General features: G+C 46.7%; 1 protein-coding gene and 1 non-coding gene across 2 annotated transcripts; both read left to right on the top strand.

The window, feature by feature from the left end:
- The first annotated feature begins 8,322 nt into the window (after window positions 1–8,322).
- On the top strand, window positions 8,323–8,457 carry LOC122431498. Its single transcript, XR_006266522.1, has one exon. It is a non-coding gene; the product is annotated as a small nucleolar RNA SNORA70 (small nucleolar RNA).
- A 46-nt stretch (window positions 8,458–8,503) lies between these two features.
- Window positions 8,504–8,882, top strand: LOC122430685 (60S ribosomal protein L10-like). Its single transcript, XM_043451521.1, has one exon. It carries the CDS (start codon window positions 8,516–8,518, stop codon window positions 8,816–8,818), a length of 303 nt encoding a protein of 100 aa, XP_043307456.1. The 5' UTR covers window positions 8,504–8,515; the 3' UTR covers window positions 8,819–8,882.
- Window positions 8,883–9,258: the final 376 nt, after the last annotated feature.

The following is a 9,258-nucleotide window of genomic DNA, read 5'->3' as shown; positions in this document are numbered from 1 at the left end:
GCATTGCAGGCAGGTTCTTTACCATCTCAGCCACCAGGGTGAGTACATCATGCGAAATGCTTGGCTAGATGAAGCATAAGCTGGACTCAAGATTGCTGGGAGAAATATCAACAACCTCAGATATGCAGATGTTACCACCCTTAAGGCAGAAAGTGAAGAGGAACTAAAGAGCCTCTTGATCAAAGTGAAAGAGGAGAGTGAAAAAGCTGGCTTAAAACTCAGCATTCAAAAAACAAAAATCATGGCATCCAGTCCCATCAGTTCATGAGAAGTAGATGGAGGAAAAATGGAAACAGTGGCAGATTTTATTTTCCTGGGCTCCAAAATCACTGCAGACAGTGACTGCAGCCCTGAAATTAAAAGACACTTGCTCCTTGGAAGAAAAGCTATGACAAACCTAGACAGCATATTAAAAAGCAGAGACATCACTTTGCCAACAAAAATCCATCTAGTCAAAGCTATGGTTTTTCCGGTAGTTGTATACAGATGTGAGAGCTAGACCATAAAGAAGTCTGAGCAACGAAGAATTGATGCTTTTAAACTGTGGTGTTGGAGAAGATTCTTGAGAGTCCCTTGGGCAGCAAGGAGATCAAACTAGTCAATCCTCAAGGAAATCAACCTTGAATATTCATTGGAAGGACTGATGCTGAAGCTGAGGCTCCAATACTTTGGCCACCGGATGCGAAGAGCCAGTTCATTGGAAAAGACCCTGATGCTGGGAAAGACTGAGGGCAGAAGAGAATGAGATGATTGTATGGCAACAGAGAATGAGATGATTGTATGGCAACAGAGAATGAGATGATTGTATGGCATCATCAACTCAATGGACATGAGTCTGAGCAAATTCCGGGAGATAGCGAAGGAGAGGGAAGCCTGGTATACTGCAGTCCAAGAGGTCACAAAGAATCGATACAACTTAGCAACTGAATAACAATGAATAACAGGAGGCTCTATAATACAGATGCCCATCCAGATCCCTGTCACCCACTCCCCAGAGCTGTGAATGTCTGCTGCTGCTGCCCCACAGAGCATCCTTCTCCAGAGAACTGCCTTCGACTGAGACGAGCCACCTGGTCCTTACACCCCCCAGGGGGTGGCTGGCAGCTGATGACTGGGTGATACAAGGTTATGAAGTCCCACCCTCTCCTGTCCTGGTGGAACAGCTCTGTGGGGATGTTCATACTCCAGAATTCCCAAGGGATCAGGCTGTTAAGCTGAAAACAACTCTGCTTGGCTCATCCACCTGCCCCACCCTGCTTGCCTCCTTTCTGACCAGTTTTCATCATCTGCACAAAACCCCCCAGTCCTACTCTGCCTCTAAGGAACCCACCAACTAGGTCCAGTACCGGGCAGAATTAAGGGGTCCTTGGATGCTAGACAAGGATGACTGGGGATGAGAGGGTTGGATGGCATCACCGACTTGATGGACGTGAGTTTGAGCAAGCTCCGGGAATTGGTGATGGACTGGGTAGCCTGGCCTGCCGCAGTCCATGGGGTTGCAAAGAGTCAGACATGACTGAGCAACTGAACTGAACTGGATGCTAGGATATTTGATTGTAGGCAGACCAAATAGAAAGAAAACTGGCTTCTTCAACCTGTTCTCATCTGTGCCACTTTACTTTTTTTTTTTTTTAATGTAGGCCATTTTTAGAAAGTCTTTACTGAATTTGTTATAATATTGCTTCTGTTTCACGTTTGGGTCTTTTGGCCATGAGACATATGGGATCTTAGCTCCCCAATCAGGGATCGAACCTGCACCCTCTGCATTGGAAAGAGAAGTCTTAACCACTGGACCACCAAGGAAGTCCCCACCTTTTTGCTTTTAAAGTTCAGCAAGTCAAAGGGAAGCCTGGCGTGCTGCAGTCCATGGGGTCGTAAAGAGTCAGACACAACTGAGTGACTGAACCGAACTGAACTGAAGTCAAAGGGGCCCACCCCACTTTCTCCTGGGTGCCTGCCCCAGACAGAGAATTTCCTATAGATTTCCTCATGGTGCCAGAAGTGCTTTGGTTTAGCTGGAGAACAGTGGCAGGTTCAGATTCTGCTGCCCCAGGAACTCCTCTGTTGTGGGGTGGTCCAACAGCGTGGGGGTTCAGCCTCCTCGTTGGTGAAGACTCTTAAAGGGACAGAGACTGGTGGCGTGTTTCTTCCTCCACGTGGTCGGCCCCTTAAGAAGCATATGAAGAAGAAAGCCAATGGTAGAGAAAGGCCACCTCCCTCCTTCATGCCCCCTTCTGTTTCCAAGCCACCTCCTTCCTTTCCCCATCTTTTCCAAGTACCACCTACCAGTTCAACTAAACATCCACCAGGTGCCAGGCACAGTTCTGGGCACTGGGCTACGGCTGTGATCATCATGGTGAAGACCAGCTCTCGGGACTTCACATTCTAGTCAGTGGAGGCTGGAAAAGGGAAGTATACTAAACAGAAATAGTATTATCTACTACAAAGAAAAAAACAGTAATGGCTTAGAGAGAGGCTGAGTCCTACGGGGATGGGCCACCGTGGGTAGGGGTCAGGGAGGGCCTCTAGGAGTTAAGCCATCAGTGTTGAGAAGAGGCTGGTCCAGCAAAGATGTGGGGAAAGAGCATCCAGGCAGAGGGAACAGCAAATACGGAAGTCCTGGAGTGCACTGACCACGCCACATCTGGGGGATCCAGGGGAATCTCCGGGGAAACTCAGGTTGCTCTCTCTTTTATTGGTCCTTGTAGGGATGGTCAGGGAAGGAGGGAATCACCTCTATGTGCCTGAAGATTCTACACCTTTACCCCGAGTGGCATTAGACAAAGTGGAGTTCTCTGCGAGGGTATCTCTCCTCTTCCAGACAGTGAGCTGGGTTTTCAACAGTAACCCCAAGGCTTTCAGGACAGTGCACAGCCTTGCGTTCTCTATTTAGTGCCTCGTGGGGTCAGATGTGTTGGTCACTCCCTATATCGGACCACTCCTGACTCCCACGTGCCTAGGATGATGAAACTTCCTGTCTGCGTGCGAAGGCTTTAACTTCCTTCTCTTTGGACACGCAAACATGTTGAAAACTTACAAACTGAAACAGTACTTTTAGCAAGGTGGACCCCAAAGACATCTTAGAGCCAAGGGAACAGGGGCCTCCATCTCCTCTCCCAGGAGACGTGGAGCCAGACAAGGTACTGATTAACCTCCAAGCAGGCTCCCTGCCAAGCCGGCTCCCTGCCAAGCCTTCCCTAACAGGTCAGCCAGGCCCCAAAGTCAGCTTCCTTCCTCCACTGACCTCTGGGCTGCCTGGTCACTCGCTTGGCTCATGACAATTTATTTTACTTTATTTTCGGGAAGATGCCCGGGGGTCTCAGCAGGAGAGCAGACGGGATTAGGAACTTCGAGGCCCAGTGTCACCCTCTCATCCCTTTAGCTAATGGCCCTTGAATTAACTCCAGACTTGGGGACCACGAGATCTGATCCCATCAGCTTGGTTTGCTCTATGAAAATAATCATAATAACTACATGGAGGGGAAGGGAGAATCATTCAAACCACTCCCAAGTCTCAGGGTGATGTCTGCTTGGCTTCATCACTCCGTGTAAATTTTTGACAGTTTCTCTTTAGGGTCCTTCGAGGACCATTCTCCTCCAGCTATCATGGGTGACTTGAAGGGAAATCCAGACCCCACGTCAGGGAGATGCCTGTCCCTCTGTTCTTTTAACTGGGCACCCCTCTGGCAGGCAGAAGAGTGAGGCTGGTGAGGGTCCATGACACAGAGCAGGCTAGAAAGCATGTCACAGGGAACACAAGAGCAGAACTAAGTGTGAAAGAGACAGAGACGGTGGGAGTGGGTGGGTGTCAGAGCAGGGGACACTCAGATGACATGGGTGTGACTTCCCGGGGCTCAAGGAACAATCTGAAGTACTTGATTGTAATAAGGAACAGCCTGATTCTGCTGCAGGCAAAGCGACATGCTGGATCTTAGTTCCCCAACCAGAATTTGAACCCTCATCCCTTGTATTGGAAGGCGGAGTCCTAACCACTGGGCACCTGGAAGTCACCCTGCCCATCCCTCCTATCATGATGCTTTTAGCTCTCAGAGCATCTGTTCTTATCTCCCCAGAGAAGCAAGAACAGTGTATTGATTCTCTTTCCTCATAGCATAAAACATAATATTTGCTAGGAAGCAGAATTTAAGTAAATATTGATGGGTGGGTGGGAAATGCTTGTTCTGTCTTTTCTTGGAAGAAATGATCCTTCAAGAGCCATCATTAGCCAAGCACTAGATTCTCCCCTGGCCCCAGCACTGGTAGAATACTTGATCACACCCATCCCTTCCTCCTTGCAAGAAGATCTAACCTGTCAATCCTAAAGAAAGTCAGTCCTGAATATTCATTGGAAGGACTGATGCTGAAGCTGAAGCTCCAATACTGTGGCCACCAGATGCGAAGAACCGGCTCATTGGAAAAGATCCTGATGCTGGGAAAGACTGAAGGCGGGAGGAGAAGGGGATGACAGAGGATGAGGTGGTTGGATGGCATCACCGATGCGATGGACATGAGTTTGAGCAAGCTCCGAAAGCTGGTGATGGACAGGGAAGCCTGGCATGCTGCAGTCCATGGGGTCGTGAAGAGTTGGATATGACTTATCGATTGAACTGAACTGAACTGATCCCTTCCTGGAGACAGAACAGGGGCTCCTACTCTGAACAGCCCTCCTTGCTGAAGGTCATTCTCCAGAAACACCTCCTTTTCTGCAGAGAATGGGTTGGTGTGAATTTGGCTCCCACAGGTGTCCCTCTCCAAGGGAGCTTGACCTCGAAAAGCTTGACCTCTGAGCCTGAAGGAAAGGGCTTTGTGGTCAGGTGGGGCCGTCCTCAGGGATGATCTTTGAGAACGGGGTCCTGAGCAGTGCCCAGTGAGATGAAGTGAGTCCTCAGGATGACAGAGGACAAAATCCAGAAACAGCCGCTGTGGCCTACGGAAAGCTTATACATGACAGAGGAACTGAAACTTTTAGTCGCTCCATCGTAGGGAGTGAGCATACAAGTCACATGACCCCATGGACTGTAGCCCACCAGGCTCCTCTGTCCATGGAACGCTCCAGGCAAGAATACTGGAGCGAGTTGCCATTTCCTACTCCAGGGGATCTTCCCAACCCAGGGATCAAACCCAGGTCTTCTGCTTTGCAGGCAGATTCTTTACTGTCTGAGCCACCAGGGGAGGCAGCATCACAAATTGTGGGGAAAGAATTTGTAAGTATTAATAAGTATTACAGTAATACTTAGTGTTGGGATACTTAGTGTAATACTTACACTTAGTGTTATACTTAGTGTAATAATACTAATACTTAGTGTTGGGATAACTGGAGAGCCCTGTGGAATCAGAAACAACTGGAGGCATTCCTTTTGTATTCCAGGATACATTCCAAAGAAACTGGAGATTGGGTGTAACAAAGGAAACCATCCTGGGACTTCCCTGGTGGTCCATTGGTTAAGACTTTGCCTTCCAATGCAAGGGGTGGGAGTTCGATCCCTGGTTAGGGAGCTAAGATCCCCCTAAGCCTTGGGGACAAGAAATCAAAACATAAAACAGAAGAAATGTTGTAAAAAATTCAATGAGGTCTTTTAAAATGGTCCACATTAAAAAAAAAGGAAACACAACAACAAAAGGAAACCATCCAAGGACTAAAGGGAAACATGAATACATGCTTCTATAATCTTGGGCCAGGGAAATCTTTCCTAATTCTGACTCAACATCCAGAAGCAGTAAAGAGAAACAGCAGTGAGTTTCATTTAACTGAAGTTTTTGTCATGGCGCCAAAATTAACTTAAATAAATAAAAACTTAAAAGACAAATGACAGACTGGTTAAAAAATTTACAACTGTATCACAAAAGAGTTAACATTCTTAGAATAAATATAAAGTGCTTCTAATATAAATTTAAATGTCAACCAACTGTGAGAAAGATGCACTCAAAATACAAACACTTGACGGAAAAAGAAAAGCAAATAAATATTTCAAAACTACATAAAGAAGATGCTCAACCAAGCTAGTAGTTAAAGAAATGCAAATTGCTCCAAGGAACTAATTCTTGCTGATCAGATTGGCAAAAATCCAAAAGTTTAACAAAACACTCTCTTGTCCAGGCTGTGAGAAGACAGACATTCTCACACTTTGCTAGTGGGAATGGAACCGTCCTGCTGAAAGGGAATTTGGCAATACCTGCTTGGGTCTTGGCCCTTTGATCTTGTGATCCCACTTCTAGGAATCTATCTTAAAGATTCACCACAAACAATACAAAAAGACACAGGGGCAAGGCTATTGTTGCAGCCTTATTTGTAATAGCCTAAGCCTATAGACACTCTCTTGTCATTTCCTTACGTTTCATATTGGAATGATCCTGCTGCACGTATTCTTAAAATTGCTCTATATTTCAGAGGTGTATGCTTGGTAAAAATTGTTTGCAGAAGTCTTATCTGACAGTTTGAACTGTGGTTCGGGGTAAGAATTCTATTTAGTAGAAAAATTTTATTATAAATATTAGCATCTTCATTTGGTAAATTTCTTGGGGAGCATACAGAACATTCCTGTGATACTTTTTGCTCCTGTATGTATGTTTGTATTCCTGCTAGTTCATATGGGGGAGAGGGTAATGGCAACCTACTCCAGTGCTCTTGCCTGGAAGGTCCCATGGATGGAGGAGCCTGGTGGGCTGCAGTCCATGGGGTCTCTAAGAGTCGGACACGACTCAGCGACTTCACTTTCACTTTTCACTCTCATGCATTGGAGAAGGAAATGGCAACCCACTCCAGTGCTCTTGCCTGGAGAATCCCAGGGACGGGGGAGCCTGGTGGGCTGCCGTCTATGGGGTCGCACAGAGTCGGACACGACTGAAGTGACTTAGCAGCAGCAGCAGTAGCAAGCCTGGAAAAAATGCCAAGTGCCCATCAATAAGCAGAATAAACAATAGTACATCCACACAATGGAGTACTTTGGAGCCATCAAAGGAATGAGGAATCTTCCTCAAAAAGTTGAAAATAGAATTACCATCCGACCCAGCAATTTCACTTCTTGGTATATGCTAAAAAGAATTGAACTCAGGGTCTCCAAGAGACCCCATGTTCACAGCAGCATTACTCACAGTAGTTAAAACATGGAAGCCACCCAAGTGTCCACTGATGGATGAATGGGTAGGAAAAATGTCATCTATGCATACAGTGGAACATTATTGAGCCTTCAAAACAAAGGAAAATCTGCAATATGCTACATGGATGAAACTGATGACATTAAGCCACTGAAACATAGAATCTCAGAGATATCTGGGCTCCCATGTTCACTGTAGCCTTACCCAAAATAGCCCAAAAGTAGAAGCAACACAAATGCCTATCAGTAGATGAATGGATGAAGACAATGGGGCATAAACACACAGAGGAATATTATTCAGCCTTTAAAAAGGCAGAAAACCCTCTCATCTGCACAGTGTGGATGAACTTCATACTAAGTGAAATAAGCCAGTCACCAAAGGAAAATTACTGCATGGTTCCACTTATGCTGTGCTGTGCTTAGTCATGTCAGTCATGTCCGACTCTTTGCGATCCCACGGACTGTAGTCCACCAGGCCCCTCTGTCCATGGGATTCTCCAGGCAAGCACACTACAGTGGGTTGACATGCCCTCCTCCAGGGAATCTTCCCACCAGGGATCGAACCCAGGTCTCCCTCATTGTGGGTGGATTCTTAACTGTCTGAGCCACCAGGGAAACCCAAGAACACTGGAGTGGGTAGCCTATACCTTCTCCAGGAGAACTTCCCAACCTAGGAATTGAACCGGGGACTCCTGCATTGCAGGTGGATTCTTTATCAGCTGAACTTTCCGAGAAGCCCCAATCAAACTCCTAGAAATAGAATGGTGGGTGCCAGAGTCTAGGGGAAGGGAAAATAGGAAGTTGTTCAGTGGGAAATAAAGTTTCAGTTGTTTAAGATATAAAGCTCTTGAGAACTGTTGTATGACGATGTAAATTGAGTTAATGTTTTCACGTGTATTTTTAATTTTTTATTTTATTTATTTTATTTTTGGCTGCAAGTGGTCTTTGTTGCTGCATGGGCTTTTCTCTAGTTGCAGTGAGCAGGGGGGCATGAGCTTCTTATCACAGTCGCTTCTCTCATTGCAGGGCACAGGATCTAGGGAGTGTGGGCTTCAGTAGTTGCGGCTCCCAGGCTCTAGAGCACAGGTTCAATAGCTTGGCGCACAGATGTAGCTGTTCCCTGGCTGTGGGATCTTCCCGGATCAGGGATGGAACCTGTGTTTCCTGCATTGACACGTGGATTCTTGACCAGGGAAGTCCCATGTATACTTTTAGAAAGGATAATCATTTGCAGCCAATTAAGCCAACTGTGCTCTTTTCCCCATGGGGGCCCAGTGTGCAACAGCTGCAAATAGCAGCCTCCTTGGTAGTGTATGCAGCCTGTTGCCTGTACAGGTAGCCCTAAGGGACCTTGGAGACAACTCTTCCTAGTGGGCATTCATGACTGGCCTGCTGTTTCTCAACCTAGACTCCAGACAGGTATGCGCGGTGCCTTTGGAAAGCCCCAGGGCACAGTGGCCAGGGTCCACATTGGCCAGGTCATAATGTCCATCCGCACCAAGCTACAGAACAAGGAGCATGTGATTGAAGCCCTCCGCCGGGCCAAGTTCAAGTTCCCTGGCTGTCAGAAGATCCACATCTCCAAGAAGTGGGGATTTACCAAGTTTAATGCGGATGAATTTGAGAATATGGTGTCAGAAAAGCGACTCATCCCGGACGGCTGTGGGGTCAAATACATCCCTAATCGTGGTCCCCTGGACAAATGGCGGGCCCTGCACTCATGAGCATCAGCTCTGTTCCCTCCTTAATCATGCTCACCAATAAATGCTATTTCCTGTCAAAAAAAAAGGATAATCTATCCATGTCTTTTTGTGGTTGTTGTTGTTTGAAGTGGATAATTTTTTTTTAAAGTCTTTATTGAATTTGTTACAATATTGCCCCAGTTGTATGTTTTGGTTTTTTGGCCTCAAGACACGTGCGATCTTAGCTCCCTGACCAGGGATCGAACCCCCATCCCCTGCATTGGAAGGTCTTAAGTCTTAACCACTGGACCACCAAGGAAGTCCCAAATGTCAGGTGATTTTTACTATGATTTTTTAATGTGATGTGGGCTTCCCTGGTGACTCAGACAGTAAAGAATCGGCCTGCAATGTGGAAGACCCTGGTTTGATCCCTGGGTCGGGAAGATCCCCTGGAGAAGGAAAGGGCAACCCATTCCAGGATT

The sequence above is a fragment of the Cervus canadensis genome, chromosome 29 (genome assembly GCF_019320065.1).
Source record: "Cervus canadensis isolate Bull #8, Minnesota chromosome 29, ASM1932006v1, whole genome shotgun sequence".
Lineage (NCBI taxonomy): Eukaryota > Metazoa > Chordata > Mammalia > Artiodactyla > Cervidae > Cervus > Cervus canadensis.
The sequence above is the reverse complement of the archived record's forward strand: the minus strand, read 5'-3'. Positions and strand labels throughout refer to the sequence as shown.